We start from the raw sequence: 26,788 nt of genomic DNA on the forward strand, positions 1-26,788 counted from the left end.
GTAATAATCAAAATAATACTGTAGGAAAACCCTCTAGAACTGAAGGCTACAATTATCTAGATCAATAATGATCAAAAGAGATACAATGCAAACTACTATGTAATTTCAGATTTTATAATGCCCATTAAACTAGTAGGTGAATTTCATTTTAATAATACATTAAATCTAATATATCCAAGTATATTACTGTTCAAATATGTAATTGGTGCAAAAAAAATTGATTTAATTGGTTATTTCACATTTACAGCCCATCTCAGTTCTGACCAGGCACATTTCAAGTGCATACATGAGACTATTGGCTATCATACTCCATAATATAGGGCCTGACTGAAACTTTACACCATAAACCATAAATCTAAGATGAATGAAAAAGATTCACCAAACCAAAGTAAAGACTAGGCATTAGGAGCAGACAAAAAAAGGCTCCAGAAAATTTAAAAAACAAACAAACAAAAGCCCAGGATATATAAAGGAGTAGATGAAAATACCCCTGGAATGTTTGACAATAATGGAACATGGTCATCAAAATTTTGAGGAAAAGTCATTTTTCAACTTTAATATTATATACCCAAACTATCAAAGAGAATATAATAAAGTTAGTTTTAGATGTGTAAAGCTCATCAAAAGAAAGAAAAATATCTATTTCTTAGTACCTTTTTATAAGAATAGTGCATAAACAGACTGAAACTATGACAAAGGAAAAATATGATATCCTGAAAAATGGGAGAACCAGCATTAGGATGACTGCTCTGCAGCAGACATAGAAAAGACTTGATCTAAAGACAACTGAGAATTTGGAAAACACTAACAACAGGAACAAAAATAGCTCAAAATGAGAGAAAGTGGTATTGTAGACAAACCTATAAATCAACTAAAAATAAATCAACTTTGAATTTCAGGAGAAGTAAGAGTTGTGTAAATATAATCATACAATAAACAAACACTTATAAGGCACACAAAGACTATGATTTAAATAAAAAATTGCATAACAATATTACAAAACAGAGAAGGGGGTAAGGTATCATTGTGTGCAATGAGGAAGGAAATGAAACCTTATCCACTATAATATGAAGTTAATTATGGTAAAAGCAATAAAGTAAAAGATAGTTGCACCTGGGGTAAAGGGCTGAAGATTGGAAAGTTGGGTTAAAGAATTACTGTTTTTCCTAAGAGATTTTTTTCTTTCTTTAAGTGAAACAAAATATACCATAAGTGATGGATCTCACCAAAGGGGTTAAGGAAGAACTATGGAACTGAACAGCGAGATATAAATCAATTGTTTCTGTATTACAGTTACAATAACTTTTTTTTTGTGTGTATATGTAACATTTAAAATGTTAGTATCTGAAAATTTTGAAGGCCAAAAGCATGAATCTGTTTTTTAAAAAAATTATTCAAACTGGAAGAAAAACAATCAATCTCCACATGTTTTAAACATTTGTAGTTAATAAAAGAATAAATATTGACTGATTTTGGCTAGTCTTCTAAATAATATGTATCACATTAATGTGAATTTCATACTCAGTAGTTTAATGTGAAATACTGAAAAAAATTAGCATAAAAACTATACACACATGTCAATACATACACAATACACATATGTATCTGTCAACACACAACAAATGAAGAAGTGGCGCTAAGCTGCTACTCCATATCAGACTTCCCTACTTTCCCAACAAGGATCTTAAAAGTATGCTCTGTCTCCTCATGCACCATCACGAGCCCAGTTTTTAACACCATGGCACACATATACATGAAAGCATTCATTACACATATAATGAAAATGCAACTGATTTTTATCAAGATTATTGCCCCAATCACTTAATCCTTGAATCTCCCCACTCTGTACTCACACTCTCATCTTAGTCCTAGCATTATTTCCTTCCCTTTCCTTTCTCTCCTTCTCTTTCTTGTTCTTTTCCTCCCTCCCTCCTTCTTTCTTTCTCAGTACTAGGGATTAAAGCCAGGAGCACTTTACTGCTAAACTACACCGGAAGCCCTTTTTTTAATTAATGCTACCAGGCTTAAGCTTTATACCCAATGTTTCTGGCCTCCAATGTCCTTTTCTACAAAATATTTTGTCTATAAAAAAAATCTTCCCCAGTTTTTTCTCAGGCCACTATGATTCCTTTGAGATTCTAATAGCTTACTGTGTTTCTATAAGCTATTGACAGCTTTAATATTGCCTTTCATAACAATTACCTATTTTCATCTTTCTTTTCAACTATACTGTGAATATGCTAAAGGCAGAAATTTTGTTTTATACTTTTTTGTATTCCCAGCACCAATATTCATTCATCATACACGCTTAAGTGTGCTACAGTTCAAAACGGAGAGAGAGAAATCAACGTTCTTTTTACAAAATCTACAATTAAAATAGATTAAAACTTACCCTAATGTTCTCTATGTCAAACTAATTCTTATTAGTCTACCTAACAAATTATTATAAGTTTAATTACCATAGGGAATCCCAAGGCGTTCCTGTTCTTTCCTATAACCTTCCAGTGCAGCAGCCCATCTTGTCACTTGTTCTGAAGTTTCATCTGAAATGGTTGTGATGTGTTTTGTACCATCAAGAGTTATCACTTGGGCTTCTTCAACAAGATGTGCTTCTGCTTCAGCATGGTGGGCATCTGGATCAATTACGACTTCAACAGTTTCCGCAGTTTTAACAATTTCAAGGATGTTAAGTTTTGGTTCAATTCCTTAACAGTAAATTTTAAAAAAATATATAAATTTAAATTTAGATGATAACACACAAGGCACAAAAATTTGAAATTTAGTTTACATGTTCCCAAAGGAGAGGAAAAAATTTAAAAAATATATTTTTAGCAATATACCTAGAGAATTTAATAGATCCCTATTAACAATAAATACAAATCAGTAGAACTTTTGTCATAACAGTTCTGGATCAATGTTAATTTCCTGATGTTGATAACTGTACGATGATTACATAAAAGAATCCTTGATTTTAAGAAAACACACACTAGTGATGAACTTAGGAACAAAAAGTGATTGTGTCTACAATTTGTAATTAAATAGTTGAAAAAAACAATATGTGTGGGGAAAAGAAAAAAAGCAAGTGAGACAAAAATGAACATTTGAGGAATCTGGGTGAATGGTATTCAAGAATTCTTTAACCTGTTTTACAACTTGTCTACAATAATTAAAACATATACACATACATGTCTTATCTGCAAACATCATTAGAAAAGAAAAAAGTACCAGTTTTTAACTACAATAAAAAATTAATGAATAAAAAGTATCAATATAGAATAAAAAATAAAAATTAAACTAGGGAGAATTTAAATGTTGAGTAGCAATACACCCTAAGATTTAAAAAAAAAAAAATTCTAAACACATTAAAATTACCGACTCTGCTCTTTTTTATAAAGTATAAAGAACATGTATAAAAACCATGCTGACTTTGTTAAATTAAGTTCACACCATTAAATTCTAATTTTCATTTTCAACTAAATGAAGAAAAACTCAAATTCAGAAGATACTTAAACCCTAATTTAAAGGTATTAAGAACTGTAATTTCTGTGAAAAAGATAAAAAATAAAGATGAGTTAAATAATTTATTAATTCAGAGACTCTTCCATGCACATCTACCCCAAATAAAAATGCCTAAATATGTTTCAGAAATTAGAATTAAGCTAAGAAATTATACCATAAAGAGAGCTATTTTGTTTAGTGGTGTCTACATGATTGTCTATAAGATATACTCTATTTATTCAAAATAGAAAAAAGTAACCCTACATGAAAATAATCTCAAATACCTATATTGAAAAGACAGCGCTAAGAAACTACAATACTATTTAACAGCAAAAGCTTATGGAATCTGTTATAATAATCTACATTAGAATTAAAATAAATGCAAATTTGAAAGAAAAACAAAAGTCAACTTAAATACTTCATGAAAATTAGTATTATAAAAAAATGTACTATCATTGACTAGATGATATACAAAAGTCACTTTTTCAAATATATATGATAAAAATAATTAGAATTTTAAAGAAGTATTTTCCTAAGATTCATTCTCTCATCCTTATCCCAATTTCACTTTTATGGCTTTAAGTAAGTCAACTTTTTGTAAAATCTGCATTGAGAGGTTATTGAGTTTTTAAAGATAAAAATGATGAATTTTTCTATTTGCAACCAATAATCAATCCTGAAAGAATGAAGTATCAGAAATAATAACTATCACTTTCAAAGTCCAAAGAAAACTATGCTTTGTGGACTACAATTGCAAGCAATATTTGTTCAGAGATTAAATAATTTAAAGATTTATATTAGAAATCCCCAAAAAACACCAAATAAAAATACAACTTCTTCTGGGGGCGGGAATCCCAATATTCAACCTACCAAAAATTTTCTTCTATTTTCCTTTTTTTAATTTATGTACTTGCACAATAGTAAAATACTGTGATAGATATGGTTACCTGGGTCACTCCACTTCCTTTGCAAACTCTCTGTGCTACACTATAGTGACCCGATTTCCTTGCAATGAGAGTCCAGATGTGATTTAGACTCTAGATTCAATGCTGTTAAGTCTTCTATTGGGAAATGAGTCAAGAAAGGGCATTTTTTGACTATAAAAGGCAGAATGGTTCCAAGTTAATAGAATGGTAGCTTTCACACTTGCAAGAATATTTGGCTATAATTCACTTTAAGTCATTTAACACCATCGAAATACCTATGACTCACAAAATGAGTTACCATATCAAAAAAACATAATGTAAACTTTAACTTACCTTGGTAAGAAATTACCTGTACACTAAGCTGTACAGTTCCATCTGTCTTTACTCCTTGGTCAAATAAACTTCGCTCTGGATCCAGCTAAATATGAGTAAAATGAGTAAGATTATTTCAGCTAAACCATCAGATTAAGGATCCTGCCTTTGGTTTAGCACAAATGCATATATGAAACAGAACTTAATTACTGAGCATACTAATTAAATTATAAGAACATGTTTAATTATCCAAGTTGTCATATCATTATTTGTCAAAATTAAAAATATCTTAACCACTTGAGGTAGTAACTGAGGACAGCATAAACCACAAAATTTATTTTTTAAATTTTATTTTATGTTTTATTTTTTGGCACCAGGGATTGAACCCAGAGGTGCTTAACCACTGAGCAACACCCCCAGCCCTTTTAATATTTTATTTAGAAACAAGGTCTTGCTAAGTTACTGAGGGCTTTACTAGGTTGCTGAGACTGGCTTTGAACTCGCAATTCTCTTGCCTCAGCCTCCTGAGCTGCTGGAATTACAGGCACAAAATTTATTTTAAGTGGTAGTTTTCTCTATCTCTAGAGTCTAGGTTGGTACCTTAAATAATGCCAAAAAACAATTGTTCATTCTATAGATGTATTTAAAGTATAAGATAATGCAATGTCTGTCATGGATAAGCAAGAGTGAACAATTAGTGGTAACAACTATCTAAATTTATTCATATATTCATTCATGTTATATCTCCCTTGTAACCAATTGCCATTAAATAATGCCAAAAAGCAATTGTTCATTCTATAGATGTATTTAAAGTATAAGATAATGCAATGTCTGTCATGGATAAGCAAGAGTGAACAATTAGTGGTAACAATTTTCTAAATTTATTCATATATTCATTCATGTTATATCTCCCTTGTAACCAATGCCATAAACAGAAGATTAGGGTTCACTCTAAATCCCTGACCACAAAGTTAATAAAATTTAAAAAATTATGGCCTTACAACTCAATCTAACTATGAATATTTTTAATCATACTTCCTGTGAGCATTAGGTGCTCTTTTTCCTTCACATCTCGTAGAGTGAATGTATTTCACACAATGACCAGCTGATGAGAAAAGTAATTATAACTTTCAGACACTTTTTGTCACTAGCTTGAAAAGAGATTTTCACTATAATTATCTTGAATAATGTATATCTGCATGTGTCTGCATATCATATTACCGAAGGTTCAAATCTCTCTCACTTGAATAATTCAGTTGATACAGCATTGATGGAATAAATACATTTCCTAAAATTCAGACTTATATATGTATATATATTAATATACACACACATGTACATATGTTTACATGCTGTACATATACCAATATATACTCTATATACACACACTATATATACACAATTATGTATATATATACACATTCTACAATTCTAAGTAACTGTGTTTAACCCCTTTATATCTCAACTTCTATTTCTTTAGAATATGAATAAATGTTATTTCAAAGACTGATATAAAAGTTAAATGGAATAATTCAGAAGCATTTTGCAAGTATTTTTTAGCTCAATATATTCTGCTCTTATAATTGGGGAGGAGGAGAAGAAAAAAAATTACCTGGATATCTTGCAGGCAAATTTCATGAGCATCCAAAGAACACTGTAGTCTTGGTTCTAATAGTTTCTTTAAATTCCCTATTGGTTCATTGATGTCTATGGCCTGGCTCACACATTCAGCTGGGGCGTAGGTCTGTTCTACAATGCTATATATTTAAGAATACAAAAGTTAGTTATTACATTGTTACCCTAGATATTAAAGTAACAATATGCTCAAAACAAAATTCAATACCAAACTCATTTCTAGCCAGGTGTGGTGGCGCATGCCTGTAATCCCAGTTGCTCAGGAAGCTGAAGCAGGAGGATTTTGTGTTCAAAGTTAGTCTCAGAAACAGGGAGGCACTAAGCAGCTCAGTGAGACCCTGTCTCTAAATAAAATACAAAATAGGGCTGGGGATGTGGCTCAATGGTTGCACCGAAGAAAAAGCAAACATACTGTATATCACCAATTATCATTGCCTAACAGCTAAATGGAAATTTAAAGCACTCTTTATTTCCATTTAATTTAATCTGAACATTAATGATTATAATCAGCATAATTCCATATTAAAAAAATTAAAGTCCTTAAAACTTTCTTATAACTCTTTTGTATTGGTATTTCACACTTTGAATTAGAAAAGGTTAAACTCTTTGGTAAGTAATTCTACATCTTTTGTAAATTCTCATATGATGCCAAATGGAAGACAGACATCAAAGAATACTTGCTAAACTGACTGATCTAAATTTCATTTGCAATTGTCAAAACAGTATATTATAAAATTTGTCAAGTTCCATTTTCACAAATTCCAAGTATAATGAGGAAAAATGTGATATTCAATGAATGTATATATATGTATGTATATATATGTATATACAATTCTTCTTAAAACATGCTTAGTTTATAAAAGAGAATACTAATTTTTTTAAAAAATTATTTTTAAAAAATACTTATTTTAAAATAGTAGTAAAAATATTAGGTGTTTAAAAAAAAAAAAAACAACCCAACCAATAAATAATGGGCTAAGGAGCTGAACAGACACTTCTCAGAAGACGAAATACAATCGATTAACAAATTTATGAAAAAAACGTTCAACAGCTCTGGTAATTAGAGAAATGCAAATCAAAACTACTTTAAGATTTCATCTTACTCCAGTCAGAATGGCAGTTATCAAAAATACAAGCAAAAAGAAGTATTGGCGAGGACGTGGGGAAAAGGCACACTGGTACGTTGCTGATGGGACTGTAAATTGGTGCAACCAATCCGGAAAGTAGTATGGAGATTCCTTGGAAATCTGGGAATGGAACCACCAGTTGACCCAGCTATCTCATTCCCTGGTCTATACCCTAAAGAGTTAAAAACAGCATACTACAGTAATGCAGCCACTTCAATGTTTATACCGCACAATTCACATTGGTTAAACTATGTAAGCAACCTAGATGCCCTTCAATAGATGAATGGGTAAAGAAACTGGTGGTACATACACACAATGGAATATTACTCAGCCTTTCAGAATAAAATTATGGCATTTGCAGATAAATGGATAGAGTTGGAGAATATCATGCTAAGCGAAATAAGTCAACTCAAAAATCCAGGGGCCAAATCTCTGATAAGTGGATGCTAATCCACTATGGGGGGGGGGGGCATGTGATAACTCTGGATGGGACAAAGGGGATGGGGCAAAGGGGTATGAAAGACAGTGGAATGAGACAGACATGATTACCCTAGGTACATGTATAATTGCACAAATGGTATGACTCTACTTTATGCACAACCAGAGAAGTGAAAAATTCTGCTCCATTTGGGTACAATGAATCGATGAGCTGCCTACTGTCGTGTATAACTGATTAGAACTAATAAAGAAATAAATGGGTATTTTGACTATTAAGCATTTTACCAAATTTCTCAGTTATAGCATACAAGGCTACCATTTTCTCTCTCCATTTTTTGTTGTTGTTTGTTCGTTTGGGTGACAAATTTTAAAGTCTTTTAAAGTTTTAAAAATTTTTGGTACTAGGGACTGAACCCCGGGACACTTTACCACTGAGCTACATTCCCAGTCCTTTTTGAGACAGGGTCTTGCTAAGTTGCTGAGGCTGGTCTTGAACTTGTGATTCTCCTGCCTCAGCCTCCCAGGTAGCTGGGATTAAGGCATGCTGTGCCCCAACTAAGACAGATTTCTGAAATCCTACTTTATAAGACATGGATGATCCATGTCACTCAGCCTCAATTTCTGCAAAGCAACAATCTGCTACAGCTGAGTAGCAACTACTGCTTCTTACACAGGTCAACAAAGTAACTATGCATTTCCTACACAGACATGTGCAAAGCGCCAGAGAGTAAATGCTTTAGGCTATATGGACTTGGATGCAAAGGTCCATTTAAAACATACATGCATGCCAGGTTTCAAGAGGATTCCCATGATCTTCACCCCCTAATATTTATACCCTTTTATAGTTAAAACTGGAGGCTATAAAGGAAGGGTTCTTATGTGGGAATGCCTAATAATAGCTATCACAAAGGACTGTAGAGTCACTGAGTCCATTTGAGCCCGATCTCATAGACTTACAAATCTATTGAACCTCCTACATACATAAACTTGATCTGTTTTTCACTAATATGATTATGAGTTACTGTCTTCATAGTTTTCAGAGACTGGCTAAAATACTAATTACTTGTATGCTAACTGCTTACAAAAAAGTAATGCTTTGCTCCTTGCTCATTGTTGTCTTAGCAACATGCCCTAGTATGCCTTGTCCAGTTACCTGCCAACTGCTACCAAGGATCTCTGGATTGCCCTGAGGCTGTTCATGCCCTACCTAACAGAGAACAAGCACTTTAGGTCACTTCTCCTACAACTTAGCTCTCTTTGAGAAGAAAGTAGCTTGGAGATGTCACTGTCCATATTTTCATAAAAATGGACTATAAAAATTGACAGTGTGGAAATATAATGTAGTTCACTATGCTTTGAATATACTCTTTGCTGCCTTCACTGTGACTTAATTTTAAAAATGTTTCTTTCTCTTTCTCTCTCCCTCCTTCTCCCTAATCTTTCCCATTCCCAAACCTCAGGGGAAACAGGATTACCTTAATTCCCCATCCTAGGCAAAGTTATCTATCCTGAGTACACACCCACCACAGGACTGAAGTAATTCAGATTTTGGGGATGGCACCAGAAGATCTCAGAAATGACTATCTCCCAAATTCACAAGTGAATTACAACTCCCAGAGAACACCAGAAATGTAGCCTTAGAATCACCTTTTTAAATACCCCAGGATGGGCAGAATCACAGTCTCTGGGACAGGAGTCAGTCCCTAGTGTTTCTTCTTTGCTAGCAAAGCAATAAAACTTCTTTTTCCAAAAAAAGAAAAAAAAAAAAAAAAGAGAGAGAAAAGAAAAAAGAAGTGGTAGTAAAACCAGCAATAGATTATCCCCTATTGATGCTAATGTCATTTAAGAAAAACCTAAAGGAACTTAGGTATATTGATAATACACAAAAAATGGTAAGTTGAGAAAATACCAACCTTTCTTCTGTGCACTCTGTTTTCTCTGTTCCATCAATCTCAATTTCTATCAACTCCTCAGCTTCTCTTTTAGTCATGGTTGAAGTATTTCAAAAGCTCAGTTCTGCAAGTTAAATTTTAAGACACTTTAAAATTATCTGCATAAACTAATACACAAGCACAGACCAAATTAAAATAAAAGCAGAGTGCAAGTAGAAGAGTAACTGTTACGTATAAAAGAAAATCCACAAATGATATTTATATAAATGATTTATATATTTATATAAATGATTTATATATTATTTATAAATGATATTTATAATTCAGTTTTTGTTTAAAGGTGTTTATTAGTTTGACATAATGACTTCATTATTTTGTTGGATTTATTTTAATGTTTTTTGGCCCAATCTCAATGAGCAAGTTAATTTATGTTACTTCAAAATCAAAATAATGTTAACTATAAATGTAAAGCAACTCAAATTCAAACCTGAAGCTTAGCAAAGAAATAAACCACAAATGATTCGCTAAAAGTTGTGTACTTTTTTTGGTACTGGGGATTGAACCCAGGTGTGCTTAACCGCTGAGCAACACCCCCAGCTTTTTAAAAAATATTTTATTTAGAGACAGGGTCTCTCTGAGTTGCTTAGGGCCTTGCTAAATTGCTGAGCCTGGCTTTGAACTTTCAATCTTCCTGCCTTAGCCTCTCAAGCCACTAAGACTACAGGCATGTTCCACTGCACCCAGCTAAAAGCTGTAGATGATTAGCAATATTTTTTGCAAAGCACTGTACCAATATAAACTGAAGCTAGGATTTGTTACAAATTACTTAATAAACTAACAAATTATAGATGTGCATATAATTGCCTTGATTATACACTAGAATTTTTAAGTTGTTTTTTCAGATATAGCTTTAAACTATTAGTTCAATTTTTAATTATTTCATGTTAAATTATTACCTACTGCTTTAATGACCATTGCTACAAAAGTATAATTTAAAAATGCACTGTATTTTTTTTGAAAAATGTATTGCATAAAACAGCTACATATATTGTCATTTCTTGTGCTAATTTTTAAGGTGCTAATGGTAAAAATTCCAGGATCTACTACTCAGTGTGGATCAATAAATTTGTCTTTGAATTCCATGTATCATCATCTCACAGAGCTTCAGAATTAGTTTTGGAGTTTACTCCCTTATCTGAAAAATACAAATCTTTTGCTTATAAGAAACACTCTCCTAAATCTGGTATTCCAACACTTCCAAAGGAATCTGTGCTCCCAGTTAACAATATTTGACAAACTGAATTCAAATATTCATTCCTGTTAATGATAACCATTATTTACTGAGAATCAGGCAATGTATTTACATAGAACAGTTCTATTCTGAACCCACCATCACATGAAAATTATTCAGAGGTCAGTGAAACTAAACTGCTTGTGGTTCTGTATTGTCATTTTAGATATATCAACCTAAACACACATTATTCAAGGTGGGGCCAAACTATGGCTTATTCTAATACAGGGTCCTGCATATACTAATTCAAAAGCCACCACCTTCTGCTACTTGGAATATTACCATGGCATGTTAACAGAATTCTGTCTGCCTTGCCCCCTACAGTCTATTCTCAGTCAATACAACAGTCAGAGTTGTATCCTTTTTAAAACTGAAGTTAAATCACAGCACTTCTTTGATAGGTACCAGTTACTGTACAACCCAAAGATTTCACAATAGCCAACAAGGGCACCACATGATATATCTCCCATTTCCTATTCCCTCTCCCACATGAACTTTCTTGATTCTTGCAGTCCTATGGTCTTTGCTCCAATTTTTCAGATTGCCTGAAACCTAATACCCACAAATGTCTTCTTGGCTGAATCTTGTCTTTTCAGTGACCATACCCATTTAATTCTGTTATCTGTCTCTTATTTACTCCTTTTCCTTCTTTACCAGCGCACTTGCCCTTTAGCTTATTATGTTAATATATTTTGTACATATACGTTATTATACATACCATAGTATGTATATCTATCTATATATGATATATACATACACACTTTGTTTCTTCCCATTGGATCTTCATTAAAGCACAAAGACCAGAACTGTTTCTTCCCATTGGATCTTCATTAAAGCACAAAGACCAGAACTGTCCAAAAATGACCATAGGAACTTAAACTGGTTTGTATGGACTAGGAACTTCCTCTACTTTTTTGAAGTGGGAAGGGCCTGACAAAGTCTCAAGAAACCAACACCTCTATGGTTAGGAATAATGATTGGGAACCTGGGAATCTATTATGAAGGTAAAGAATTAAGGTGGGAGGTGGAATTAAAAATTATCAATCTTGACTTTAAAATACAGATTAAATTGGATTAAAAAGTGAGCCCAGTGAAATCACGAAGATCTTTAAAAGTAGAAAAGGAAACTTAAGAGAAGCCAAGGTGACTCAATGGGAGCAGGACTCAATTGGTCACCTGTGACTGGCTTTGAGGATGGAAGGCAGGCACCATAAGCCAAGAGATGCAGGAAGCATCTAAACAAACTAGAAGAGGAAAGGAATGATTTTCCTACAGAAGCTATAAAATACAACCCTGCCAACACCTGATTTAATTCCAGAGCTCCATTTCAGACTTTTTACCTCCAGAACTGTAAAATAATAAATTGGCAGCTTTTAAAGTTAATATATTTGTATAATGTTACAGTAGCAGGAGGAAAATAATAATCTCCCTTTCTACTTTAGAAAGGGTCACAATATCTCCAATTGCTAGATAGCTGGTTTCCTGACAACTTCAATCTATAAAAAGCTGACACCCAAATCTAAACTGCTTGGTATAAAAAGACCTAATTTTTCCCATACTATTAAAGTTGCTCTAACACTTACACCACAAGAAGGATAAACAGAGGGTAGAATTTACTACTCAAATAAGCTTGTATCATATCTGTCCTTCCATTATCTCTACTCCAGCTGGTTACTCTTTGGGATGATGAAAGGATGACGAATCTTTGTTTTCCTTTCTGACTGATATTGACCTGAAAAGAATTTCCTTTTCCAAGTAAAGCCTATTCCGTAACTAGTACCATCTGAAAGTTTGTCGAATTCACCCTGAGCAAAATAGGTGATGACCCAGTAAAGACCTACTCTTTGTAAAACACCATAAACTTTACAAGGGCAGGTATATTTGTTCACAAATCATACAAAGTAACTTGAACAGTATCTTGTCCTTAGTAGGCACTCCATTACAATGTGTTGAGTAAATTAATGATTTCGATTACTTCAAACCATAAATAATGGATTTCAGGTATCTTAAAGTTTTAAGTGAAAGAGAAAATGAAATAGCATTTTTTAAATGTGGTCTAAGGACAGAAAAGCATTTCTTAAAATTCCCAAAACATTAACTGCTACGGTTTAGATACGTGGTGTCCCCCAAAAAACTCCTGTGTTAACGTGTGAAATGACTGGATGAGAGCTGTAACCTAATCAGTTCATCCTTATCAAATTTAATTATATAAAGATTAGGTTCAATACATAAAAGAATGGAAAAAGATATTTCTGGAAAAAATATTTCAAACACCTAAAAGTGACAAGGGACAAATAAACGGAATAGATGACAATCTCCAGGAAGTTAAGGGGGGGAAAATTGGAACAAACTAGTAGAGAAAAAAAATAGGAAAAGGAAATTCATATAAAGGGAAACCAAAATGGTTCATGGAAAAAATGCTCAAATTAAAATCTTTCAAAAATGCAATTTGGCTCATGATCCTTCTGCCTCAGCCTCCTGAGTAGCTATAGTACCAGTGGTGTACCACTAAGCCTGCCTAAATAAATAAATAAGTAAATCTTAAAAACTGTTCTGTTCAGAAAAAAAAGTGAGAATAAAGCTTATAGCTGAACAGCACTTATAAAAAGTATCCTGATGCTGTCAAACAGCCCCAGTGACTTAGTAAGGATACTTGGGGCTCCCCTTAATATAAGGACTAAAACAGGAATTATTAAAAATAAAACTTCTCCTTTGCGCTTTCAAAAATGTTATAGATCAGTCTCCCCCCAAATAGAGGAGGTAGAAATGAACCCATACACTTTTGGAAAAATCGCGTTACTGATAGTCTTTGAATTGATCTTTCTCAGTGCTACTTAGCCAAAAAAAAAAAAAAACAAAGGAGAGACTAGGAAACTGTCCAAATGCTTGAGAAGATCTTAGCTCTTTTTCTGGAACCAACTTCCCAGGATTCTACATCAATATTTAAGAAAATGGAAGAACAACACTATTTGGTGCCCCTCCACCTACGAACTACCCCTTGTCCTAACTACATAAAACAATTTCACAGACTTTTATTGGCATCTTAGTTCTTCTAAATTAATTGTAACAAGGACTTCAGAACATTCTACAAAATGGATGCAAACTAAGCTTGAATTAAACTAAAAATTCTGGTGTTAGTGCTTTTTTATGGTTTGTTTTTTACAAAGCAGATATCCTTAAGATTCTGTTTTGGAACCACAGATAAATTTGAGGATTGTTTTTCTTCATTAGAATGAATTATTAGTTTAGAGAGCTTTGGACCATATTCCCCCATACAGGATAAAAAATTTAAGTGCAGTCTAGAAGTATTTCCATGATCAACTGTACATTTTCCCAAGCTAACAAATACTTTTAAGTACCTGAGAAAATTAAAAGACATTTTATTCTAAAGAATAAAATCAACATTAAGAAAAAGCACACAGGCTGGGATTGTAGCTCAGTGATAGAGCACTTGCCTAGCACGTCTGAGGCACTGGGTTTGATCGTTAGCACCACATATGTGGCCATCTTCAACTAATAATAAAGAAAAACACACAGGTGTGTATATACAGAGAGAAAGCAAACATGGTGAAAGGTTAACAGCTGATGACTGGCAGGTGAAGTGTATATGGGTGTTCACTGCACGATTTTTTTTTTTCAATTTGTCTATAAGTTTGAAGTTTTTTTTTTTTTTTTTTTTTTTTTTTTAAAGAAAGAGTTACGGGACAACTAAAGCCAAGAGTTTTAATTTAGTACTAGGCCTATTTATGCCCCCATGACTAGCTTTCAATTTAACATCTAGCTCAGTATTTGTTATCTCAAGACCATACACCAGTCATGACATATACTCCCATATGTACAATCCATGTAAAACAGTTCTAAGTTCACTCAGCATTAGGGTATGTATAAAAATAATCAAGCTTGGAAATCCTTAATCAAATCCTTAGAGAAGATATTCCCTTAAAGTAGGCGCTAAAGAGATAACCGCTCTAAGTTTTAAGGCAACACAGTACCTGAGAATGTTAACCATAAGTAAATACCTTCTAAATTTTTCTCCTCTCACCAGTTATACTTACTACTGGTTGACGCTCATGCAATGGATCTTATTTCTAAATTACTACTCATCATTTTGCAATGCAATATTGGGGACGGTCCTCTCTACCCTTAACCTAAACAACTACAATTCCCTAAATCCAAACACGCACATCGCATTACACAAAAACTAGAAAAAAAAGTTGACAAGCTACATTAACCCACTATTATCCCCTTAGTTCCTTTCTTGTTTTAAAAAAAATGGTGCTCGCATAGACTAACAAATGGTTTTGGTGCAACCGTGAGACAATTCTATATTGACAAATGGATCTGAAGTGAAGACGAGAGCGGGTGTGCATCTTCCTGTGAAATCCTGGGGGCGTCAGGAATGCCCCAACCACAGAGACAGAGCACGGCCGACTGCGACCGGCCACGAGCGGACAGAAGCATAGGAAACCGCGACAGGCGGCAAGTACTGCCAGGGTCGCTGAGGCGCGCGGGATCCCGGGCCCCGCGCAGCTCGCCCCCCGCCCCTCCCCTCCGCTACCCGCACAGCCTCTCCTGCCCCTCCCCGCCCGTCTCCCTCAAGTCTCCACGAACGGAAATGGGAGTCACAGCGCCGGGGACCAGCGGAAACAAAACACAGAGGCGGCCGCGGGGGGGCCGCTGTGGGGGAAAAGGCCCCGGAACGAGGCCGGCCCGCGCGGGCCCGCGCTCCCCTCCTCCCCCGCGGCCGCACTCACCCGCTCCGGAATGGGCCCTGTCGCCCTCGCCCGCGCTCCAGAGCCGCCCGAGAACGGCAGCAGCGCGGGCTCCACGTGCAGCCTCTCTCCGGGTAAGACCTGAAGCTCCCGCGACTCGAAGTGTGAGGTTCCTGGGCCCTTCCCGCGGAATAGGCGCTGAGAAACCCCGAGCCCTCTCCCGCCTCCCAGGCACCCCCGGGTTCAGGACTACAACTCCCAGCAGGGCATGCGAAGCGAACGCCCGAGGCAACGGAGGCCCGCGAGGCACAACACCCCAATCCAACTTGTTTTACACTTTTTCACTTTCCCTGCACTATATACATCTCAACAACCTCAAGAAACAGGACACTGACTCGGAAGGGGGGGCTGGAACTGGGGTGAAAGGCCAAAGTGCGCATGCGTACAGAACAATGTTTCCAAGAGGAAAAAAGGTCAATTTAGGCGAAGGAAAGATGGCGGAGTCTTCGCCAGGGGACCCGGAAGCACTTACCCTCCACTTCCTCCTCCTGTTTGGCTTCTGTCTCACCTACAGCCGTCCGGTCGCAGACTGTCTCCGAGACGCTTCCTGTCCGGTGAGCGTCGAACGACTGAAATGGCCGCCCATAATGCATTGCGATGGCGGGTAGGCGGGGGGGGGGGCGGAGCCAGGGCCGGAAGTACAACTGTGGCGGCGTCGGTGGCTCTGGCAGCTCGGGACTGAGTGCAAGGTGACTGGGACGGTAGCTAGACTGACTTGGCCCCTTGGGACTGCGATTCTGGGTTTCTTCACACAGCCGGGGCAGCCTGTAACCTCTTCCCTAGTAGGAGGAGAAAGCAGTCTGTGTGCCTGGCACCTTCGTGGCATGGCGCAGGGTCACGACCGAACTCCGCGCTTCTAGGCCTTGAAGTTTGCCATAGACCCAAAAATAAGATCGATAATACCTTCCCCGCAGGCGAACGTGGGAGGAAGGGAAGCTGGGGGGTCGTGAGTCTGAAGCTCGTTCGGGGCAGTCCAAGGTCAGGCAGGTGGGACTCTGCTGCCAAACCTGTCGGCGCCCAGGACACGCGGGAGAATCTTCTGAGCTATGCACTGGGCAGGTCGTGCACCATAAAAGAGAAAGAGGCAGTTAGTAATCCCAAAATTGTGCATCCCACCTAAAAATTGTGAGAGGGTGCCTAACATTTCGTTAGGCAGCTTTGTGGATTAGGTACTGAAGAGACAAATGAACTAGCCTTTGACTGGTCGGTCACTATAAATAGGCTACCCGTGCTATCTCCCATTGGTAAGGACTGCCAGGGCTGCAGTACCCTCTTGCTAATGCCTTTCCCATTCTTTTTGCGTTAGGTCCTTAACATAGGCTCTGCTAGTACTTGAATAAGTAATTTTATCGCATGTGGTATTACACCTATTTGTGTACTGATATGTCCTCGTGATGGTGGATTATGCACACTTATTATTAAATCAGAAAAATGAAAGGACGTGATGGAGGAGCAACAAGTTTTGATAAGGATTACGGGTTCATTTTTGGGGTGAGCGTAGGGTTTAGGTCATGAGAGCTGTAGAATATTATTATATGTTGTGAGGCTTCAGGAAAAAGATGTTATTTGGGAGTCATTGGTACTTAGGTAATAGAAAATGAATTTCACCCAAGTTGTTGTAGGAATGACGTCTTTGTGGTTAGCTTTAGAGCATATTAACTGTGAGGATGTGAGCAATTTAATAAACTTTCTTATAATATTATCGTCTGTAAAGCAGGGGTAAGAACACCTTTCTGTAAACTCTTTAAGTTTCTTTTTTCAGAGTTACAAGGAGGGGATATATGAAGTAGTACTTTGCAAAATATGGAGGGCTGAACAGATGTTACATTACTGCTGGGTGTTAGGCATGTTCTTAAGTTTGCCAGAAGGGAAAGAACTTTGAGTTGGATGATGTTTTTTCACATATTTATGTTGATTCAATTCTCCTGTGTAATGTTGGACCAGGGTACTTAACCTCTATGCCTCAATTTATGTATGTATAAAGATGAAATGATACAGAGTACCTTATAAAGGCATTTGTTGTTGGCTTGTAGTCTTCTCAAGGGTTTTTTTTTTTTTTTTCCTGATGGAGTACAGGAATTCTTTCAGTTCTTCAATGGTTTACTTTCCTTCTCTCTAGTGAAGGATATCTTGCTGATCCTATGATTTCTTTGGGTAGTTTTTATTTGCTATTCCTGGGTTTGTCAATATTGGCACTATTGACATTTTTGGACTAGATAAGGTAGTTGTGAGGTGAGGGTGCTGTTACTATAAATATTTGGCAGCATCCCTGGTTTCTGCCCACTAGAGGCCAGTAGCAGTCAATCTAGTCAGACCAACCAAAAATGTCTTCAGACATTGCCATATGTTTCTTGGGAGATAAAATCTCCCCTTTCTTCCACTTTAAGAACCATTTTGTTACTCTAGTGTTTTCTAACTAGTGCTTCTCAAACTTTCATTGCGAAAGGCCATACAACCTGGTGGGTGCTTTTGAAGAATACAATGAAAATGAATTATTGGAAAAATGAGATGAAGGGGGAAAAATGAAACAAAACACACAGAATACAAATAATTTTTATTAAGTTCACAGCATAAAATAATTTTGTTGAATTGCTCTAAAAGCTTCTTAACTGCTTATTCCCAATTCTCTTCTCAATTCTCTATTACTATAGATTAGTAATGGTTTGTATACCACCACTGGACTTATCTATTATGACTTCTTGTAAGTCTGGTGTCGGGATGAGGATAATTATTAGTTTGGAGGAGGGCATGGGAAGCATGTTAGTATATTGGGACTACACTTTTAGGTTTAGAAATGCTACCAAGCCAAGTTGAGCACATGGTATGGGCCTGTAGACCCATCAGAAGGCTGAAGCAGGAGAATCACTTGAGCCCAGGAATTCAAAGCCAGCCTGGGGAACATTTGAGACCCTGTCTCAAAAAGAAGAAGAAATATCACCAGGCTGTATTTGTCACCATTTCAATTTAGGGATTGGTAAAACCCTTCAAATTTATAAACTTAAGTTTTAATCTGATGAAATTTTTCTATTAATTTGGAATATTTTTTGCATTTGATCATTAAATCACAAAACCAGGTCTAAAAAGAGATCATCCTCTAATAATCTACTGGAACTCTCTTTAAATTAGAAAAATAATATATTTTAGCTATTGTTAAATTTCATATTTTTAAAATTTAGACGTTCAGAGCTGGAGTTGTAGCTTGTCTAACATTGAAGGACCTTTGTTTGATCCCTAGCACCAGGGGAAAAAAGATCAGACTTTCATCTCCTTTGCAAATTCTGTTTCACTGATTAGGTCATGCTGTCTTATCTTACCTTCTGTTGTTACAGGGCTTACTTGTGCTGGTTTTTTTTTTTTTTTTTTTTTTTCTTTTTCCCCCTCTTCTTTCTTTTGGATGATGATTTGGTTGTTACGGTGTTTTTAAATGACTAGAAACCTGCAGTTATCATAAGCAAAGCAGTTTCTTTCCCTGTGGGTCTGTGAAGTATGAATTTCCCGCTGTTTTCCCTAGCTACAGCATCTGCCTACAGTCTCTGCCTAGTTCCATTTTAGCCTTTTGAGGAATTGGAGAAACCTAGCCCATTCATTTGGGAGCAGGTTTTCTTTTCCTGCTGGTGGTAGGTAGTGTTTTAATAGTCTGCTTCTGTTATTTCCTCTGGTCCAAGGCTGTTAGAAAAAAAATCCCATCCCAGATTTTGTACTTTCTGCTGTAATGCTGGTAGAGCCTCAAGCTTGAATTCCTAACTGTTCCTAGGTCCTAGAGCCTTTTAGTAAGAAGCAAAAATCTCACAGTGTGAATTGAGAGGGGAAGGGAACTATGGTTAGGTTTAGACTGAGTTCTGTAACAATTAGCAGGATTAAACACCCACCATGTGATATATTTAGAAGTGTTTTGCAAGAAGTGCATTAACATTCTAATGCTTGTTTTTAGTACCATAGAATCACCATGGTTCTTCAGAGGCTCTTCAAGTTCTCCTCTGTCATTCGGTCTGCAGTCTCTGTCCATTTGAAGAGGAACATTGGTGTTACAGCAGTGGCATTTAATAAGGATCTTGATCCCATACAGAAACTCTTCGTGGACAAGATTAGAGAATATAAAACAAAGAGACAGTAAGTAGATAGGAAATCAACTGCAGTGTAAATATAACTATTCAAAATATCAAAGTTTTATGATTTGAGTCACAAACTGTCTTCTTTATAAGGAATCCCAGGAAGAAATCCATAAAGTCTATTGTCATTTAAAATGTATTCTTACTGTAATGTCATTATTATGAACTGAGTCAACTCAGAAGTATGTAGAATCTTATAAATCATTTAGCAGCTATACTTGAGGAAAGCAAGTCCCTTTGACATCGATTAGCCTACTTGGAAGAAAACAAAGTATTCTGATTCTTGTGTCAGAGAATTATTCTGATTTTCATAGTCATATAGCTCTGGGAATGTCAAAGGACAAAAGACTAAAATGACATTAAAAAAAAGTCCAAGAAAAGTTTGATTACAAAACCACACAGTTTTAGATATGCACTTTAGCCATCATCAGCCATTTTTCAAATCTTAGGAAAAATATCAATTTATAGTTCCATTTCTTTCATTTAGTTGTCTGCTGTTTGCAAAGTACAGGGTTATTTTAACTCTGGTGGGTAATACTGCATTTTTAAAATATTCTTTAATTAGGATAAAAAACTTTTAGACAAGTAAATACAACAAAAGGTAAATGGTTAGGTGCTTAGGGAGTGACATATTCTGTGTTTGGAAAGTTCATAGGAAGAAATCCTCCTTTCCATCTTGAGGCATTTGAAAGGCTTCTTGGGAGAGATCTTTTATACTGTCTTTGAGGACAGTGTTTGGGGTCATTCATCCCTCTTGAGAATCTTATGAATATCCTGAAGGTAAACATTGAAAGTCTTGATTGAAGGCTCTATTTAGAATTGTGCTGTTTGTTTTGGCTGCCATTATCATGTGGGACTATTAAAATTCTAATTTATTGCAGGTAAGTATAAATAAAAATTCAGTTCTTCAGTCATCTTATCCATATTTCTTGTGCTCAGGCTAGGAGTCTAGCTCAGTGCTAAAGCATTTTCCTAGCATGCATGAGGCCCTGGGTTTGATCCCCACCCAGCATTCTTAAAGAAAAATACATAATATCTTTCCTAATGATCAATATCTGTTCAGATATATGTGGATATTAAACAGATATAGAGCCTGTCTGGTATTACAGGAAGTTCTATTGAACAGTGCTGACTGAAAAGAAAATTGGGTCCATTAGAAGAAACATCATTATCGGGTTCTTAAGTTGGAGTTGTCTATATGTCTTTGTGGAATATCTTTTAACAGATTTACCAATGCTTTGATAAGGGCATGTGGGAAAATATTACCCTTAAAAGAATTTTTGTAAATTTTTTGTTTATCGGGGCTGGGGATGTGGCTCAAGCGGTAGCGCGCTGGCCTGGCATGTGTGAGGTCCGGGTTCAATCCTCAGCACCACATACAAAGTTGTTGTGTCCGCCGAAAACTAAAAAATAAATATTAAAAAATTCTCTCTCTCTCTCTCTCTTTAAAAACATTTTTTTTTTTTTTTTGTTTATCATATCCATTAGTAGGCAGGTAGTAACACTTATGACAAACAGAAAATTTTGTTCAAAGAATAAATTAGACATATTTGCTTCTGCTGCTCGTCCATGGTGCTATACTCATTTCCCCAAAGCCCAACTCTAATTTTTTTCTCATTTTATTGCTTAGCAAATAAAATGCAAATCACCAGGCTTAGTGTTCCAGGCCTCACATGAACTGGGTTCTGCTGGATTTTCCTTCTAGACTGCTCAGTGTCCCCTCATTTAACCAGTGCTTTGCCACCTCCATTTCTTTGCTTTTTCAGTTTTAGAAGGTCTTGAATTAAAATCTAGCCGTAAATTCATGATTTATCTCAAATACCACCTTTGTTAAATTTCCCATGATTAGCTTAGTATAGGTGATCTTTTCTAAATTTGACTGGCTTTTTGTTAAATCTGTCTTCAAAGCTTATCATTTAACTACCTGACAGTATAAATTTTTATAAATATGTCATCTTTTTCTTCTAATGGCAAAATTGCTGAGGGTTTGAAACAGTTTGCTTCTTTGATAGAACATTATTGTAGAGAGAAAATTCCCAAGATCTTTTCTTTTTATTTAAAAATTTTAGATGCTGGGGATTGAACCCTGGAACTCTCACATGATAAGCATGTGCTCTATTACAGAGCTATACTTCTAACCTTAAGATCTTTTAATTTAAAAAAAAAAAAATCTTTTTTATTTTTTGGTACTAAGGATTGAATCCAGGGGCACTTAACCACTAACCTACTCCTCAGCCCTTTTTTTTTTTTTTGAGTCAGGATCTTGCTAAGTTGCTAAAGACTTGCTAAGTTACTGGGGTTGGCTTTGAACTCAAGATCCTCCTGCTTCAGCCTCCTGAGCCACTGGGATTTCAAGAGTGTGCCACCATGTCTGACCTAGCAACAAGATCTTTTTGAAGTATTTTGTGATGGTTGATATAAAGCAGATGATAATAGAAAATACTTATTGCATGCTTGCTATGTCCATTATCTCTTTAATTTTCTTAAGTCCCTGTTTTGTAGGACCTTCATTCTTATGTTGAAACTTAACATTTAGAATACTTCCTGCCCTGCTCTGGTTTATGCATTTACTGAATGGGAAAGATGACATTCAAATGGAGCCAGTCTAGTTTTGTTTTGGTATTGGGAATTGAACCAAGGGGTGCTTAAGCACTGAGCAACATCCCCAGCCCTTTTTTTTTATTTTCTATTTTGAGACAGGGTCTTGCTAAGTTGTTCAGGGCCTCACTAAGTTGCTGAGGCTGGCCTTGAACTTGTGATCCTCCTGTCTGAGCTTCCTGAACCACTAGATTTACAGGCTGTGCCACCATGCATGCCTAGCCTGGAACCAGTCTTTGACTCCAGAGCCTACAGACATTTTATTGCAAATTAGACTCTGAAGAATTCTAACTTAATAAGGATCATTGACACATACTTTGAGTGTTAAGAGATTTGTTTGATATTACCTCATTTTATTTGAAACCTCATCATATTAAAATAGTTTGAATTGAAATATAAGTGGAAATACTTGTTTTTGTTTTTTTCCTGAAAAATCTACTTTCCCTCTATGAATACCATTATAAGGTCTATTAGAACTTGATGGTGAAGAGTAATTTTTGTTTTTTAAAGTGGGACATACAGTTAGGTTTTTTGTTCATTTACACAACAGAGCATCTGGAGGACCTGTTGATACTGGCCCAGAATATCAACAAGATTTGGAGAGAGAACTTTTTAAGCTTAAGCAAATGTATGGTAAAGTGGACATGAACACATTCCCTAACTTCAAATTTGAAGGTAAGTCTCTTTGGTTGAAGATTCATTCTCACAGGAAACTATTATAAGTGGAGAATATTTACACTTTCTTTTTGTGCAGGGGAGGATTAAATGACAATGACATGTGAATTTATTTAGAACCAAATATGCTCATGGGAGCTCTTCGACCAGCGTTTGCTGCTAGTGTAGGAGATCATATAACACAGTTTGTTTGTTTGTTTATTGGTACCAGGGATTGAACCCAGGGGCGCTTAATCAATGAGCCCATTCCCGGTGCTTTTTATTTTTTATTTTTAGACAGGGTCTCCCTAAGTTGGTTAGGGACTCACTAAATTTCTGAGGCTGGCCTTGAACTTGTGATCCTCCTGCCTCAGCCTCATAAGCCACTGGGATTACAGGCATGTGCCACTATACCTGGCATAACATACAATTTAAGCAATGGGGTTCTGAAATCAAACTGTTTGATCTTGAATCCTAATAGTATTGCTTACTGACTGTGGTTTTGGACAGTTCACTGGAATCTGTTGTCTTCATCTTATATTTGAGGAGAATGATAGTATCTTCCTCTATACACAGTAGTTGTAGTCAAATGACATACATGAAGTCAGTTAATAGCCTCATTCATAGAAAGTGTTGAATAAATGTTTAACTATTGTTAAATTTCTGTGTAGATTTTAAAAACAGATGTTCAAGTTGGGTATGGTGGTGCACACCTGTAATCCCAGTGACTGGAAAAGCTGAGGCAGGAGGATTGCAAATTTGAAGCCAGCCTGAGCAACTTACTGAGAACTGCCTCAAAATAAAACTAAATTAAATTTAGGAAGGGCTGTGGATATAGCTCAGTGATAGAACACTAGCCTAGCATGCATAGGATCCTATTATTTAATCCTGAGTACCACAAAATATAGATTGGAAAATAAAGACAGATGTTCACTTAAAAAAAAAAATTCTGAAGATTGATGAATTAAATCTTCAAACATTCTGGATGCATTTTATTCTAGTATGGCTAAGTTTGAACCTTTTTTTCCCCTCTTCTTATTTAGATCCCAAATTTGAAGCCATTGAAAAACCCCAATCCTGAAGAAATGTAAAATGAATCTGGTAATTCGTTATGAATTAATTGTACAGCTAATTAAAAGTTTCAAAATAAACAATTTCACAACTGTTGAGTGTTTTTTTAATTCTGATACCAAATAAATTATCTGCTGATGTTGAATGTATGTTTGAGTGTATTGAATTTTGTGTCTTGGGGTTGTTTTTAAATCCTTTTGTTTGACTATAATGAAGCAGATGGAGATGTTGGAGATTTTGGATACAGCTTGCCCAGATCCCTGCCAGGCTCTTTTCAGAGTGCAGAGGAGGAATCTTTTCAGTGGTATGGACTTAATTCCCTCAGGGAATGATACACCCTTTCCTAAAACGTTCAAAAAATGGTTTACAAATCATTTGTCATAGATTTTTCAGGAAACTCAAGAGTAATTTTAGATTTAAGTAGGACCATCTATTGTGCTTTTAACTTCTATTGACTCAAAATCCAGACTTGTTTGCAGATCAGAGTCCTTTATAGCTCCTATAGATTGAAAAGGGAAAGGTTGGTGACAAAGAGGGAGGAATGCTTTAAAAAGGAGTATACTTTGAAAGATTAGAGGTTAGGGCTATAGCTCAGTGGTAGAGCATTTGCCTAGCATGTGCTAAGACCCTGGGTTTGACCCTCGGCACAAAAAAGATTACATGGTGTTATTTTGACCAAGAAATGAAAGATCTAGCAATTACATCCTAGATTAGTGACAGTAGGGTACTGCTAAAATTTCAGTAACCCTAGAAAACTCTCAAGGAAGTTTTTTTATTTTAAAAAGGAAAAATCATGACATTTTAGATCTGATAATATCTCCAACATGTCAATATAAACCTTTAAATATTTTCTTTAAAAATGTGAAATAAACACTTATGAGTTGTAGATAACTTGAAAGGGAAATAGTTTTACCATGTCTCCATAGCTGGGGTCAAATCTGAGGAACATCTTACGGAAGATCTATAAATGTTTTTGTTTTTTTTTTTTAACCTTTGTTTCAAACTTTATTCCCAGGCTTCTTCAGCTTAATTAGCTGCAAAGAATAAATTGTGTATAAGCAAAAACTGAAAAGAGCTGCAGTGTCCAAGGGGCTTGGGCTTAAAAATATTAGAGATCGAGATTTTATCAGATCCATAAACAAAACAATTTTAAAAAGCAGTCATAATATAAAACAGCAGCTCCCAGTAACTTCTTCAAGTTTATCTTCTTCAGAAGTGGATCAGTTCAGTTTGCCTCATTCTTAGAAGCCTCATCAAAATTCTCCACAAGATTTGGAACTTCATCATCATCATCCTCTCCAGTAGCAAGTGGTGCTTTTCCGTCCACAGATTGTTTGGGCAGAGCTTCAGCCAGTCTCCTTAAACTAGTCAGACTGTCTGCACCAAGTTGGTTTAAGATGCTGGGTAGCATTTCTGTCAGCTGCTTTGTCTCAGCATGGCCTGTAATGGTGAAAGTGTTTGCTGCCAGAGACGCCTGAACTTTAGGGTTGTTAAAGTGGATCACTGTTCCTTGGTTTGTAAACATATTCACCTCCTCAATACCAGAGATAGTGTTTACCCCTAACTTCTTTAAAGAGAACTGAAGTTTTTTATCATCTGCTGTAGCTGTTCTATGAACCACCTTCTTCTTTCTGCAAGCAGTTCCTTTTCCACCAATTCGCACTTGTGCCTACAGTGTGGCGAGTTTTTCCTGGTTCATGATAGTTTCTTTCATCTTGTCGGAGCGGAAATGGGGCCTCGCGGGGGACTAGGGTTGGCGCTCAGGGGGTCTCAGGCAGACCAGCTGAGATAGGCGCATACACGCAGGGACGCAAGATGGCAGCTAGATATAAATGTTTCTTAATGGTATAAGTATGATTAATGTGTGGAGAAGGAATTAGGAAGGGTAAAGTAGTAGGAAGAAAAGAGTTTTTTTTTTTTTTATATATGCAGATAAGCAATGACAGATTGATTTAACTACTTTTATTTAAGTAATCATAGGCATTGAAATCAACTGATGCTTAATAATGCAACTATTTAAAAGTAATTGAGAACTGGTGATGCCACTCAGTGGTAGTGTGCTTGCCTAGCAGGTGTGAGACACTGGGTATAACCTAGCAGAGGGGGACAAAGTAATAAGTATATATACACACACTATGTGTGTGTGTGTGTGTGTGTATTTGAGGAATGCTCAGGGACTTTCTCCAACCTCCCAGGAAACAGCACTACTTTCCCCATCTGTGTTGCTTCCAAGCTGCCCCTTGCATCAGTTATGCAAATGCCATTCAAAGTAGAGAACTAGTTGATTCTGTTTTGCTTCATCTTGTCTCCATGTATTTTAGTTGAATTTTACTTTTTATAATTTCACATCTATTTGTCTTATACATATGTTTTTTATCTGTCTTGAAACAATTTGGAGTTTTCTTGAACATCCCAATCTGTCTTTCATTATAGAAACAGGATTTTGTTTGTGAATCACCCCACTC

The 26,788-nt window shown here is 36.0% G+C and overlaps 2 protein-coding genes and 1 pseudogene across 9 annotated transcripts in view; 1 reads left to right on the top strand and 2 right to left on the bottom strand.

Moving 5' to 3' along the window:
* Gabpa (GA binding protein transcription factor subunit alpha) overlaps positions 1-16,472 on the bottom strand; it is a 33,406-nt gene extending 16,934 nt beyond the window's left edge. Inside the window, exons 1-6 of one of the 5 annotated variants that reach the window (XM_071615112.1) lie at positions 15,175-15,542; positions 11,877-11,969; positions 9,850-9,952; positions 6,349-6,493; positions 4,758-4,842; positions 2,460-2,705 (exon numbers count right to left, since the gene is read on the bottom strand). In XM_071615112.1, coding sequence (XP_071471213.1) covers positions 2,460-2,705; positions 4,758-4,842; positions 6,349-6,493; positions 9,850-9,926 — 553 coding nt within the window. In that variant the 5' untranslated portion in view covers positions 9,927-9,952; positions 11,877-11,969; positions 15,175-15,542. Of the gene's footprint in view, positions 1-2,459; positions 2,706-4,757; positions 4,843-6,348; positions 6,494-9,849; positions 9,953-11,876; positions 12,418-14,574; positions 14,800-15,174; positions 15,543-15,873; positions 16,071-16,363 lie in introns of those variants that run through there. The other 4 variants (XM_027929125.2, XM_027929124.2, XM_071615113.1 and 1 more) reach the window with 4 other exon arrangements.
* Positions 16,122-24,419, top strand: Atp5pf (ATP synthase peripheral stalk subunit F6). 4 transcript variants are annotated; one of them, XM_027929126.3, is made up of 4 exons: positions 16,122-16,445; positions 19,823-20,001; positions 23,149-23,273; positions 24,296-24,419. In XM_027929126.3, exons 1-4 carry the CDS (start codon positions 16,284-16,286, stop codon positions 24,331-24,333), a joined length of 504 nt encoding a protein of 167 aa, XP_027784927.1. In that variant the 5' UTR covers positions 16,122-16,283; the 3' UTR covers positions 24,334-24,419. The 4 variants fall into 4 exon arrangements, with proteins under 4 accessions (XP_027784927.1, XP_027784928.2, XP_071471216.1 ...); XM_027929127.2 differs by lacking the exon at positions 16,122-16,445 and adding an exon at positions 16,473-16,580; XM_071615115.1 differs by lacking the exon at positions 16,122-16,445 and adding an exon at positions 16,697-16,878.
* Positions 24,420-25,533: 1,114 nt separating this feature from the next.
* Positions 25,534-26,103, bottom strand: LOC114087674 (transcription factor BTF3 pseudogene; annotated as a pseudogene).
* Positions 26,104-26,788: the final 685 nt, after the last annotated feature.

Source organism: Marmota flaviventris, chromosome 8 (assembly GCF_047511675.1).
Source record: "Marmota flaviventris isolate mMarFla1 chromosome 8, mMarFla1.hap1, whole genome shotgun sequence".
In the NCBI taxonomy this organism is placed as follows: Eukaryota; Metazoa; Chordata; class Mammalia; order Rodentia; family Sciuridae; genus Marmota; species Marmota flaviventris.